Here is a 14914-nt window from a genome sequence, read left to right as displayed (position 1 = left end):
AGCCTAGTTTGATCACTGACCTGATACTATAGAAGCACAGCTGGACAGTAAATCCTAACCTAGGACTCAGACACAGACACAACACTGGGAGGGCAAACTCTATAAAGGGATTTTATTTCCTGGAAAAAGTCTGGTATACTGGATGATTATCTTAACAAAAGGGCAAAGGAGTCACTGTATAAGCTTTAATATCCAATATGTCAAACTGGGGGTAGATTTTAAAATAATCACTTGGTGAAAATAAATAAATGCAATTTAGTTATAATAAAGGGATTCCTGCCAAATCACTTTTGAAAGAAAATTTGCTGTTTCATTTCCCATGGAATGAGTTACTCTGGAGGAAATTGTCCACAGATCATGCTCAAGTGCACACATTCCACACAGCGTGGACCAAGCCAAATCTACAGACCAAATGGCTTTACCATCTTTAGAACAAATAATATATGCTGCAAAAGCAAAAATGCTTACAAAAGGTTAACACTACCCTACACTAAATCAAGAAAGGAGAAAAAAAAGAGACAAGGAGGTGAGAGAGAAAGAGAAAGAAGAGAAAGAACATAAACTATTTGTTGTAGGAAAAGGTTGAGTCAACTAGGTAAACGATTATTCTCTTAAGCTCCAAATCATCAATCCTTATTTGGTGGGATAAATTTGCAAAAAGAGGGCCTCCCTGGTGGTGCAGCAGTTGAGCGCTGGGTTGTGAAGGTGCCTGCAGCCTCTGCAGTGCCGGTTCGATCCCCAGACGCCGGGTGAGGGTCCCACATGGTGCGCGGACCTCTCCTGCTCCCTGCTGCTCCCCTCAGCAGTGTACTTCATCACTCTGCCTGTTCTGTTCCCCGCTCTAGCTCTGGTGAATTCTCTCACCCTCCCGCGCCTCTGACTGTACCCAATGCTTGTATAAATAAATAAATAAATCTTTTAAAAAAATTGCAAAAAGAGAACTGCTTTTAAGTTACACATTCTCTGAGACAAATTGCACTCTTAGTTTACTCCAAGTGTATTGTTGAACCAAAGGAATATATATTACCATGTAGGACCCCAAAATGATGCTGGTTATAGCACCACAATTGTTTTTTTTTGGAGGGAAAGATGCTTCGATAGAAACAAAAATAGTTATGGATTTCCAAACCATCCTTTTATATTTTTTAAATGTGGCTACTTGACAACATAAAGTTATGTGGCTCACGGTATTTTTTTTATAGGTCAGCATGGATTTTCATAGGGGCAGTACAAGTGATTTATAGAGACCTTTCTCTAATTCTTGCCTCCTAGGCTTTTCCACAGGCTGCAAAATCAGGAGACTATGCTCATCTCACACAAAACCTTGCAAAGGTGACTATAAACTCTCTGGTAACTAATATTTGCTGTTTGATGAATTTGGCAGTTGTGCTCAAATTGACTATAAAACCAGCTCCTTTCCATCTTTGCTAGAAAAGAGGGGAGGTTCTAGAACTTGCTCTCCTGAGCAGCATAGGGTTGGCAGGTCTAGATCCACCACATACCACCTCTGAGCACAGCTAATGTGTGAAATATACTGCTATCCTTGGGAAGAAATGTAGCCGAGGGCTTATCAGGGTCATACAAAAAGCACTTGACCTCAACAGAACCTGAGATTTCCCAGTGTCTGCTACAAAAGCCTAAAATAGATGAGCTTATTTTAACTTCAAAAGTTTACTGTCTCAGGCCAAGCTGATCTGGATCACTGAGAAGTAAGAATGGAGATTTTTCTATTGCTGCAGAATCCTTAGCACCTACTAGCTCAGAGACATCACTTCACTCTCAAGTCTGAGCTGCTGGGAGCCCAGTGCTCCTGGTCACTGGGGTTTCCACCCCAGGAAGTTCTAACTGCAGGGACCTTCTTACACCTCTTTCCTTCTAAAAACCTTAGCCAGTGTTATTGTGCTTCATACTCAATTTCTATTCCGTTTTCTTAGGTAGTAGAGAGCACGGTCTCATTACCCTATTCACAAGTGATCTATAATAGTTTTATGCTTTTTAGATTTATTTTAATTTTCACATGGCCATAAGGAACATCAGTCCCTAAGGCTTCTTGGCTTCCAAAATGACCAACAAGAGGTAATTTATTTTTGAACCAATAAGTCCAACACCTTTAAAATAAAGTTTATGGGCAATAGGGGTACATTATTTGAGGGACTCAGTTTTCTTTTGTTTAGGATCTCATTCTTGAAATTCAAATTTTACACATGCTTTTTTTAATATTTGATAAATTTACAAAAGGCTGAGAATTAAATGTCTTTAGTCATTATTTTTAAAAGCACACGTCTCAAAAAACAATGAAAATTGCTGTTGCAATTTATTCTATGAAAACACAAAAGTATCCATCATCTCATACTATCTCAGAGGTATCCTATCTGACAGCAGTGTCAGACCTCTTGCGCAGAATATCCCACATATACAACTCCTTCTAATATATGTTTCTTAATGGGCAAAAAGGTCATAATTTCTCTCTCCCTCAGATTGTTAATTTGTTTCTGAATTAGTAGGGGTCCAGGTGATCATCTGGTTGGGAGTATAGTTTTTTCCCTTTTCTATTTAAAGACTTTGGATCTCAGAAGTTGGCTTGTGGACTATCCTCCCTGTCCACCTTGACTCTTGTCAGCAAATGTGCATTGCAATTGTAGGGTCAAGTGGCAGAAAATCCCCATCAGTTTTGCAGGTATGTACTAACTGGTCAAAAGCTGATTATTGTTATACCAACAATGTAACAACTCATCAATACTATTGCATATGAAATGCTTGCTAGTATTGGTAACAATACTGTGTGTTACATAATTTTACCTAAATTAGTAATATATTCTGCTGTGCATTCCCTATAAGACATATCTGCTCTTGTGAAAATGCCTACAATTATGAAATAAGCACTCACTGACCACAATTAAGTCCTTGCTTTGTGTACTTAGCTTTTAAATCTCAGCATGAGAAACTCAAGTTCCTATTTCATACGTGACTTATAAACTGTTAGTGGTCAATTAAAATTTTTCATTGTAAAGGCCTTAATACCATTGTGAAGTCAGATTTGACTTAAGTCTTTAAACCAAAGTAAAGGTACACACTTCAAAATTCAGGAACTTGCTTGCTGATGTATTATGTATGCAGTGCTGTTACTAGTTCTACAACATTTCAAGACTTCACCCTTTCATCAGTATAAGCTGTGTGATACAGACTAAGTGTGTACCCTAAAAGCAAGAAGGTGCCTGCCAATTCACAGAGTAGGAGTTAGTTAAGTCATGCATGCTGCCTGTTTGATGCACTTGCAACGTGATGTTAGTTTGAAATGCTCTTCCCAAACATGGAGGACATTACCTTCTTCTTGAGTGACTGGTCCATTTCTTGTATGTGCAGGCTGCTGGTGATAGATGCTTTGCCAAACTCCTGCTTTCTGCTAAGTCTGTTTTTCCAATCTTCCTCACCACTCTTCTTCAACAGTGCTAATCTATGGGGAAAACAAGCCAACCAGAAAGAGTTCAGCACAAAACTCTTACTTGTAACAGAACCATAATTTAGATTAAGTTAGAATTCTTTGGAAAATAATGACCACAATGATCTCATTTTAATCTTTCTGAATTTCACTTATTTTGAAGAAAAGTATATGTCTGGGAAAGTAATCTAGAAGTAGTCTCTTTTCTAAGATGACCCAAAGATTTTAAAGTAGATGAAAGGCAAGGCTGATAATAGACTCATCATCCTACTCCTATAAGGATGCCTATTTTTCCCTTGAGCTGAGAGCACAGAGCTATCAAAGAAACTGTTCTCGAAAGCAACAAGCTTTTTTGTTGTGTAGCTTCAAACATGTCTTTCCTGCAAGAAGGTTTTTTTTTTAATTAGATTTATTTTTATTTATTTATGCATACAAGAACTGGGGTGTAGGCCAGAGATGTGGGGGTAAGAGGATTCACCAGAGACAGAGTGGGAAGCAGAACAGGCGAATCTACTGAAATACACTGCTGAGGAGAGCAGTGGGCGAGACAGGAGAGGTCTGCGGTGCCATGTGGGTCAGCTACCTGGCAGGGGATAGAACTCATGCCACAGTGGCTGCAGTGACTGGCGATAGCTCGATAGCACTGAGACTTTGACCCCTGAGCCACCCACCAGGGAGGCCCCAAGAAGTAATCTTTTGCTGTACAAGTTTGGATCTACTTGTTCTGCCCTCTGAAAGTAGTCTAAGGCCTCTGCATAGGTAGAACTATGATGCTTACAGTTTCATTGACAACTGAATATTTTGCAAAGCACACGAGATATCTAATACTGCATTTTCATCAAATTATAAAGGTAATATATTCAAACCATAACTGTTCTAAAAAAAAAAACAAAAACAAAAAACCCTGTCCCCAGAGAAAAATGTCTTCTAGTGACCCCGTCTGGTCACTTGATGAAATAACATTTCATGACAAAAGTTGGATAGTACTTATTTGCAGGAATATAGTAGAAATAGGTTTATTATTTTTAAGCTACACCCTGTTCTGTCTCTGGTGAGTCCTCTCACCCTCCCGCACATCTGGCCTGTACCCTGGTTCTTGTATGCATGAATAAATAAATCTTTAAAAAAATAAAAATTTTTAAGCTACAAAACATTGACAATCTCTTATCAAACCTTTCAATTACAGGAAAATGGTGATCTTTAACACTGTTTCTCTTCCTGTATTCTAAGTCCTGTTATTTTCCTTCAAATGAACTTGATCCTTCCAGTTGACCTTCTCAATGCAGAAACTATTCTCTACAAACCCATTTTTTAAATTATTACTTTAATTTTCATCAGGGGAAAACTATATACAAAAAAAGAATCTAATTAACTGAGTGTCTTACCTAACCTACTTTATAGTTCAACTAGGTATGACTTGATATAAAGGTACTTGCATATTTAATCTGTGAAAGGCTATTTTGTGAACATGAGACCGTTTCAGCTAAATATATTATAATGAATGAGGAAGTCATGGGAATTTAAGTCAGACAACTGCAGGAAAGAAAAAAAAGCAGAAAGGAGATAATCATTAAACTCATTTGAGCTGATGGTCAAATAATTAAAAAATTAGGATAAAGCCCTAGCAGATCCTTTTCCCTCTACTGAGCATGATGGACAGGGTTCTTATACTTAATTAGTGCATTTCCACAGTGTATTATTTTTAAGTAGCACATTAGCTCTCATTTGGTGATTATCTCCCTTCAAATATCTTTGTCTCCTTTCCTTACTAGTCCTATTGGGAACAAAGCAAGATGCTTTTAAAGGTCTGCTACTCAGTTTCCTAACTCCATTTATTAGTTGAATTGGAAATGGGATGAAATATATCATACTTAAGCTAAAAGTTTTGTTAAGCAAATAAGAAAACAGTTTTTACGTTTCTTAAACAAGAATCTACATACATCTCCAAATGGACACATACGTATCTATTCATTGAAAGTAGGTGATGAAGAAAAGAGTTCCCTAAGGGGGCAGGAATTTTCAACTATGGACTTGATCCCCTTCCCCAATCTCTTCTTTTTCCTTCCTATCCTCTCTGCTTTTGACAGCAGAAAAGACTTCAAATACCCATTCTAAGAAATATATATTAGGTCACAGAGCTTTTCTAACACAGAGTTAGAACCCCTTTTCTAACACAGAACTTCTAAAACCCTTGAAATTTCCTAAGTCAGAAGGAAAAAGAAAAATATTGGATGGTTTCACTTATAGCAGGAATATAGGGGAACCAAATGAGACATCAGTGTAAAAAAATAATAACAGTACAAAACACAACAAAGCAAAACCAGACAATTATAAATCAGAGACATCCTGCAGGGGAGGAGGAGGGAGAGGGATCAGAGGGAGGAAGGGAGGAGCACTAGGGACTGTGGTGATGGTGCACAGGTGCATTGGTGAAGGAAATTCTATGAGGACTACAATTGATGGGGTCGGTAGGGAAGCAAATATTGTTTAAAAATGAAAAATGTTGTAAACAATAAAATATAAAAATTTAAAAAATAAATAAATAAAATACACACTGAGCTCAAAAAAAAAAAAAAAAACCCTTGGAAATATTATTCCTGAGCAATAATTGCAGCAAAGTTGTCTTTTGTTATGTTAACAAGGTGACTTTGGGAAAGCTTCTAAGGATGGGAGTAGGTTGCTTAGAAAACCAATCATGTGATAAGAGTTGGGACATTATTCCCACCCTTTGACCACCAGGGAGAGGGACAGGAACTGGATATTGAGTTCACTCTCTAATAGTCAATGCTTTAATCAATCATGCCTATGTAATAAACCCAAAAAGGACAGGGTCTGGAGAGCTTCTGTGTGGCTACACACATGGCGATTCGGGCAGAGTGACACACATGGAGAGAACACAGAAGCCCTGTGGTCCTTCCCCATGCCTTGCCCTATAGCTCACTTCCATCTGGCTGTTCCTGAGTTATATTCTTTTATAATACACCAGTGATTTAGTAGGTAAAACATTTCTTGGAGGTCTGTGAGCAATTCTAGCAAATAATTTTTTTTTTAAAGAATTATTTATTTATTTATACAAGCACTGGGTACAGTCAGAAGTGCGGGAGGGTGAGAGAATTCACCAGAGTCAGAGCGGAGAGCAGAGCAGGCAGAAGGACCGAAGTACACTGCTGAGGGGAGCAGTGGGCGGCAGGAGAGGTCTGAGTGCCATGTGGGACCCTCACCCAGCGGCCGGGGATTGAACCGGTGCTGCAGAGGCTGCGGGCAGCTTAGCAGCCCAATGCTCAACCGCTGCGCCACCGGGGAGGCCCTCTAGCAAATAATTAATCAAAACCTTGGAGGGGGTCACTGGAACCTCTGATCTACAGCTAGTCAGTCAGAAGCACAGGTGATAATCTGGACTTGTGATAGGTATCTGAAGGGGGGACAATCTTGTAGGACCAAGCCCTTAACCTGGGCTTACTATTTCCAGGCAGATAATGTCAGATTTGAACTGTAGGAAACCCAGTTGATATTAGAGAAGTGCTTGGTTGGGGGGGAGGGGACTCTTATATATTGGAAACTGAAGTTAATATCTTACTAAGAGTGGCCTCATTTGGCTCAAGGATCCATTTGGCCCTAAGTCCTACAACCTCTGATGTTTGACATCAGCATTCTAGTTCATGTACTTGAAAACAAATTCTAAGTTCCTTTAAATGTTTTCATCTGAATTTTAGACTACATAATGACTAACATTTATCATTCCTCCAATTATTCTAAGTGAGCTAGTTTTATTCTAGTAAGAGAAAATAATAACACAATTAAGTCATTAAAAGACAATTAGTACTTGCAAGCTGCAGTAGAGATTTCAAAGGTTTCAAAGTGGCTACAAATAAGACCTTCATAAAGTAAGCATACTTTTATGCCCCAGTGAAGGAGTATTTTTAATTCATCATCTTATAAAGAGAGACATTCATCTCATTGATATTCTCCTTGCAAACTGGCCTCAGAACCAGTTCCTGTCTTTCCCCCTTTGACTCAGACCACAAGTTATTCATTCTGACTACCCATCTTTTTTAATCTGATTGGAATCCAACTGATTGGGGTGAATTGAAAAAATAAAATTCTTCCTCATGTGTTGGGTGTATTAAAAATAATGTGCTATAGTCTTTGAAGATCATCTCACAAAGCAGCTCCCAAATGTTTGGAGCCATGACAACATCATCTAAATAATCATATGGTTTCCCTGGTGGCTTCTTTGAGGAATGTAAAACTGACTTAGAAGAAAACAAATTGTGGAATCTGTAATTACTTTATAGTTCACTTTATACTCTGTTGATTTGCACAGGGACCTCCAAGAAACTGGATACTGTTATTCCCAATCTGAGAGGCAAGGAATAGGAGCATGCACAGGCCAAGGGTTTCTCTGGCTGAGGTCATACTGCACGTTATTGGGGCAGGGAAATATGCCTCCCAGAGCCTGGCTTGTTTCACTGCATCAGTGTGCTAGCTGACCAGACACATTTTTGCCCTAATGTTTCACGAACAGTGATATTCTGGTTTTCTTATAATGTTTTTTCCCCTTGGATGGCCTTCAAAGAATTCCTCCATCCTAAGAACTCACATCTTGCTTCTGGATGTGTTGGCAAGGTCATCACCAGGGACTTCCAAAGACTACAGAGTAACCAAAATAATATGGAAGAAACTGCGCTTCAATTGCGCCCACATGGCACTTGGACCCAGCCCTAGCAGACAGAGTGCAAATGATGGATAACTTAAAATAACATGCGCTGAAATGGCAATATATTTGTCCTGTCCCTTTAGCTTTCCTACTTGATGTTCAACAAGCTGAGGATGGGGAGACCTTTCTTTTCTCCTGCAATCTCAGGACCCTCCTGTCTCACCAGACTGCTGTGCCATTCACTGACAGTGAATGTCAGTCCATCACATGACATAAATTACTGCCTATGCAATTCAAACAGCTCTCAGTGCTTTCAACATCTGCCAAATCCAAGTGCTATTTGCAGGGCTGTGATGTTGAAAGCCTGGGCATCTGCTTAGTCTGAGACTGAGAACCCAGTGACTGGTGCTGTGTTAGCCTATTAACCCCAGGCCTGGCCCAGGGCCACCATGATGTGTGCTCGCCAGGCTGCCAGCAAAGCATCTTCCCTTCTCACCACAACCCACACTTTCCAGCAGGAAGACAGGCCTTAGGTGACTGTTTCAGTGGCCCTGCTTGAAGAGCCCTGCTTGATTAGAACAAGTTCTACAAGCTCAGAGCAGGCAGGGCTAGGTCAAATAGGAGACAGGCAAACTGCATGTCCCTAACCTTAAGTATATTTTTTCTTCTCCCTTTAAAATTCTCCCTTCATTTTTCAGAGACTCACAGGCACCACACAGATTTCAGATAGGGCTGAACACCACTGATTAGCACTCATATAAGATCAGATCTTTGCCTTTGGCTAGTTTTCAGGCTGGAGGAGAGAACTCATATGTCTTTTTATTTTTTAACACAGTTTTATTGGTCTACCATTGATTTACGATACTGTATAACTTTCGGGTGCACAGTTTCACATCTGTGTATGTGTATATATCTCACAGCCTCCACCACAAAGTTCTAGAGTTATCCTATTTCCCCTCCCCCTCTGGCAACCACTGTATTTTTCACTGAGCCCAAGAGTTAATTTTTTGTGTTTTGCCAGGGTTTTTTTTTTTTTTGGTTTTTTTTTTAAAGATTTATTTATTTACTTATACAAGCACTGGGTACAGTCAGAAGCGCGGGAAGGTGAGAGAATTCACCAGAGCCAGAGCGGGGAGCAAAGCAGGCAGAAGGACCTTAGCACACTGCTGAGGGGAGCAGTGGGTGGCAGGAGAGGTCTGTGTGCCATGCGGGACCCTCCTCCAGTGGCCGGGGAGCAGCTGGGGATGGAACTGGCGCTGCAGAGGCTGCGGGCAGCTTCACAACCCAGCGCTCAACCGCTGCGCCACCGGGAAGGCCTGGGTTTTTGTTTTTTTTTTTGTGTGTGTGTTTTTTTTGCCATTTAAATTCCACAAATGAGTGAAATCATTTGGTCATAGTGTTTTACCTGGCCTAATCACCTTGAGTTCTATCCATGCCATTATAAAAGGCAAGGATTCATTTCTTTAATAGCTGAGTAATATTCTATTGAGTATAGCACATTTTCTTTATCCATTAATGAGGACAGAGCAAAATTCAAAAGTGCAGGTAACAAAGAAATGAGGGGTCTTCCTGGTGGCATAGGGGTTAAAGACAGTGCGATCAAGCTATTGCCAATCACTGCAGTATGAGTTCAATTCCCTGGTCGGCCAGGGAGGTGACCCACATGGTGCAGCAGACCTCTCCTATCTCGCCCGCTGCTCCCCTCAGCAGTGTATTTCAGTAGATCTGCCTGTTTTGCGGCCCACTCTGTCTCTGGTGAATCCTCCTCCCCCCCACCCCCTCGGCCCTGCACCTCTGGCCTACCCCCCAGCTCTTGAATACATAAATAAATCTTTAAAAACAAAACAAAACAAATAAAAAAAAATGACACCTCTATCTTTAATTATTACATTAAACCTGGAGTCCATTAGCGGCTGAAATCTCCCAGACACAAAATAAGAACCTAGAGTCTGTTGGGGAAGCATGGACACCGTCTCTGGCTGTGTATAGAGCAGAAGAGTGGATTGAGGAGGGCTTTTTGGAATGTAGGGAGACCCCAGTCAGCCCCTACAAGACAATTCTGCAGGCTGGCAAGAGGCATGGGGGTAGGTTCTTCAACATTCCAGGAGTTGAACTAAGTCTTTATATCAACTGACCAAAGTAAAAGGCTGTGGTTCTTTTGCCTTTTTAAAATAATCTTTTGGGCCTCCCCAGTGGCGCAGCAGTTGAGCGCTGGGTTGTGAAGCTGCCTGCAGCCTCTGCAGTGCCAGTTCGATCCCTGGCCACCGGGTGAGGGTCCCACATGGTGTGACAGACCTCTCCTGCCGCCCGCTGCTCCCCTCAGCAGTGTACTTCATCAGACTCCCTGCTCTGCTCTCCGCTCTGACTCTGGTGAATCCTTTCACTCTCCTGCGCTTCTGACTGTACCCAGTGCTTGTATAAATAAATAAATAAATCTTAAAAAAAAAAGAATATCATTTTAAAAAATAATCTTTTCCCTCAAATATGAAAGAACAGATGCAACTATTTCTCTAATTGTGGAAGTAAGATTTCTAAAAGTCTGGTATACTTTTTTTTTTTTTAAATATTTATTTATTTATTATTTATACAAGCACTGGGTACAGTCAGAAGCGCGGGAGGGTGAGAGAATTCACCAGAGCCAGAGCGGGGAACAGAATAGGCAGAAGGACCGAAGTACACTGCTGAGGGGAGCAGCGCCCAAGTCTGGTATACTTTTAATGAGGTATGAAAGACTTCATCCCTTAATAAATTAAAAATTATTCGATATACAATGCTTTTCAAAATAAGTCCCTAAACAGGTACAATTTAAAACCAGTCATTTAGAAAGTTATGAAACCATTATTTTATTAATTTGGTGGAAAAAAGTAAATTGTATCCTAAGTTTCATACTACTTATGGTTCAATCTTGACATTCTAGTTGTCAGAAAAAGATGAAAAAAGAAAAGGAAATTTTAGATATGCTTCCTTGAGCATCAAACATTTGAAAAGAGGAATATGTTGAGGCTTTCCTCTAATTTCTCAGTCAGTTATACTTTTCTCTGTTATACTTTTCTGTGTCTTGGTTTACATCTACAAAATGGGGACAGCATTGCCTCTTTCTAAGAGCTGTCTTCAGAACTAATGGGATAGTACAGGCAAAATGCCCAGGGCTGTACAAGACCCTCTGGTCCCCAGAGGGGAAGACTCAACATATTCCAGCTCTGAGTAAGACAGAGATGGAGGCACAGGTTGAAGAAACGCAGAAACAGCCTCAGGGTGGCAGCTATGTAGAAGAAATGAAGTAATCTGCAAAACCCAGTCTCTCCTTCTCAATCTAAAATGTGAAAGTAAAAGCAAAATCTGAAACAAGCCACTCCAAGACATGTGAATTAAGAAAATGAATGCAGAAGGAGAGCAAAATTTGTGTACTACTGCTTCCTAGCTAGAGTTTCTGCCTCCCATCAGTATCTTAGAGCTAGAACAAATATGATAGATGCTCAAACACTACTTTGAACCTGTGACCACCTCACCACTCACAAGTGCTAGGGGAAGAGCTGAAGACCAGTCCCAGGGTAGATGTCAATTCTTTTCATAGCATGGCCCTGAGGGATATCAGAACTAAACCCTGCCTTTGGTAAACTGAGGTAAGAAAAAGTCTGATAAGACTTAAAAGTTATATTTTATTTGTGACCCCCCCCAAAAAAAAGTATAGCCCAAATGAATATATGAAAGAGCATTTCTATTTTAAATAGGTCAAACTTCATTATTTTATTAGAACAGAGGGAGGGATTATGAGATCCACTAAGAAAAAATTTATCACAGATGGATTGTAGAGATAGGTAGTTTTGTTATTTTCAGCAAATAACAATGACAGTACTATTAAGGGGGAGAGATGGCTGGCAATATGTTTTATCCTTAACATAATTTTTTATAAATAGAACTCTAAAGTATCCCTCAATTTTTCTTAAACTTGTACTTTAACAAGCTGAATAGCTGACTATTTAACAAGCATTCCTCACTCCCAGGGTCAGCAGTCTCTCAGACAGTGAGCAGCTCTGTCTCCTCCTAGCCAAAAGGCGCAAATGTGCACATGTGACTGGGAACACTCTTGCAGCCGTTCCCAGAAACCGTACAGCCATCTTGAATTCCTCAGACAGATACGCAAACAGCTCACGATAAGAACCTGTACAATTACAGCATCTCCCACCTTCAAAAGTGAGGATTCTACAGTAAACTGCTTTCAAAGAGATACAGATAAACTAAAATTTTCCAAAAATGGGAAAATAAATGAAGAATTATTACACAGTGGATAAATAGAAAACTTTATAAAAGTCGTGAGTCCCAATAGATAGAATATATCCAAAGTTGGGGAATCTCCTTTGAAAGTTCCTAAAAAGGGGGGGGGGTATATATTCTCCAGGGAATTTTATCCCAGGAATATTTTTGATGCACAAAAAAGAATCAGACCTGTTGTGCAAGTCACACTTATCATTAATTTACGTAAATGGTATCTCTTCCTTCTCACCTAACCAGGCATCAATAGTCTCTGAAAACAAACTCTGCCCCAGGTTTCCACTAGGAGCAGAGTGTTTCTCTGATTCAAGACCTCACTGTGTCCTCTAGCTTCTGCCTAGGATTCCTCTACCTTTGCCTCATCCAGCATATCTAATTTATCGTGAAATTTAAGTAGGGCAAAAGAAACTAAGATTTAACGATCTTACTAATTTTTCAGTTGAAAAAGTCCCCATCTATTTAGTATTTTATGAATAATATGCAAAAGCTTGATTTGAAAAGCAGAATGAAGACTTTTCATTGAGGCTTTATAAACAGTCTCAGGTAGTTAAATGTGTCCAGAACAGTAAGAATGGCCAGGCTCTTCCAGAGTAAAACTTTTTTTTTTTTTAAGATTTATTTTATTTATACAAGAACCAGGGTACAGGCCAGATGTGTGGGAGGGTGAAAGGATTCATCAGAGACAGAATGGGGAACAGAACAGGCAGACTGATTGAAATACACTGCTGAGGGGAGCAGCGGGTGATACAGGAGAGGTCTGCTGCGCCATGTGAGTATCTCTGCAACTGGTGGGGAGCGAACCGGCACTGCAGAGGCTATAGACAGCTTCATAGCGCTGTGTTCAACCTCCTGTGCCACCAGGGAGGCCCCCAGAGTAAAACTTTTAAGTAGTGCAGATGCCCAAGAAGAATCCAGGTGGACAAAAACACACAGAATGAATGGTGGAAATATTTTCAAGCATACCACGAAGTCAATGAGACCTTTCTCACCCAATCTTCCTATAATTATTACATTTTTTGCTACTTAATTCAAAGGGAGGAAGGTTAACAAGGAAAATACAACCTGAAATGTTTAGCTCTGATTCTTTGTATCTATCCCATTTAAACATATCCTCTCAATCCTTCATCGTTTTGGATGAAATGAGGGTAAAGTGTTGACATTCAGATGTGATCTTTCACAGCTACTACCCAGTAGCAAACTTTCTAAATGCAATTCAGTCATCCATTTTATTTTCCATAAAATAAACAAAACTTAAAAATTCTAATCCCAAAGATCCATAGCATAACTATGAATTTATCTGCATTCCTTCTATGTATATTTTACACTGATAAAGAGTCACAAGCAGTGTATGCGTTCTCTTTGAAACCATGTGTATCTGAAAGGGAAGGAGCTAAAACCTCTGCTCACATCATTGGATAATCAAAGAATTTAATATAAAAAAGAAAATGGAACTGCAAACAGATGAGACAAGTTAAAGTCTGTGTTTGTTTCTTCATCTGAATCTGGAATGGGCACTTCTCCACTGTCACCAAACCAAGCACTGGGGTGAAAAGCAGGTCACACTCAGATGCCTTAACTTCCCACAATACCTCTAGTATAACAGCACATCTCCTTAGGGAGTTGAATTCTTCTTTTTTTTTTTTCTTTTTGGTCTATTACTCAGATTATTTTTAAAAGAGAAGCATAAACTTCCCCCTAATTTTATTACTTTTGAATCATTAAATTTTATTACCTTTCTTTAATTGACATGGTTTTGCTGGGTGAATCAAGGATGCCTTCCATGGCTGATGCTTTGATCTCTCCGGCAGCAAACATTGCACATGGATTCTTATAGGGTTTCTCCTGTGTTTGTTCTGAAGGATCTTGCTGCTTCCAGGACACGGGTGTTGTGGTTTGAACTACACTTTTCCCAGAAGCTGTGTCTGTCTGCTCATAAGTAGGATCCCCAAACTCTGCTGCTGGAAAGGAAAGGAGCAAGGTCAGCACATACTCCTCCAGGCAACATTCTTCCAGCTACTCACCCCCACCCCAACAGTCCTGCACTTGGAGTTCAATCTGGGGGAGGGGGACACATGGCAGGCTACCCAATCCACTCAGATTTATGCAAATCACTGTCATGTGAGAAAACCAAATTTCCCAGTGGGTTGCTCCACACAGCAAGTTATTTTGGGACAATTAGTCTTTTCCTAAGAGCAAGACACAGGAAGCTAGCTTTAACTACATACTACTGAAGGTTTCTACTTCTCTAAAACAATACTGTTACATTTTAAATGTGCCAGATTCACCAACTAAAACCAATATTATAACTTACACACCATCATTTATGTAAGTGTAGGAAGAGAAGCCCTTGCTAGTCTGCATAAGAGGAATGTAAGGAGTCTGGCAATCTAGAGACCAGGGTTCAAGTACTTATTTTCTGGGCTTTACCCAGACCTTTGAGGTCTGGACCTTTGAGGTCATGGGCTTGCAAAAGGGGCAAACAGAGCTGGCAGTTTACAAGCCTTTGTGAGAGCTAATGCACCGAAGTCATCAAAAACCTTATCAAG

At 40.1% G+C, this 14914-nt stretch overlaps 1 protein-coding gene across 2 annotated transcripts in view; it reads right to left on the bottom strand.

The window, feature by feature from the left end:
• The window catches only part of SVIL (supervillin), a gene marked incomplete at its 3' end in the record, with an annotated part of 87299 nt that overhangs the window by 38841 nt on the left and 33544 nt on the right, over window positions 1-14914 (bottom strand). Inside the window, exons 16-17 of one of the 2 annotated variants that reach the window (XM_084253562.1) lie at window positions 14101-14320; window positions 3325-3454 (exon numbers count right to left, since the gene is read on the bottom strand). In XM_084253562.1, the coding sequence (XP_084109688.1) occupies window positions 3325-3454; window positions 14101-14320 (350 nt within the window). Of the gene's footprint in view, window positions 1-3324; window positions 3455-14100; window positions 14327-14914 lie in introns of both variants that reach the window. The other variant, XM_084253563.1, reaches the window with a different exon arrangement.

The sequence above is a fragment of the Talpa europaea genome (assembly GCF_964194135.1).
Source record: "Talpa europaea genome assembly, chromosome: 14".
In the NCBI taxonomy this organism is placed as follows: Eukaryota; Metazoa; Chordata; class Mammalia; order Eulipotyphla; family Talpidae; genus Talpa; species Talpa europaea.
This window is presented reverse-complemented; position numbering and strand designations above follow the sequence as displayed.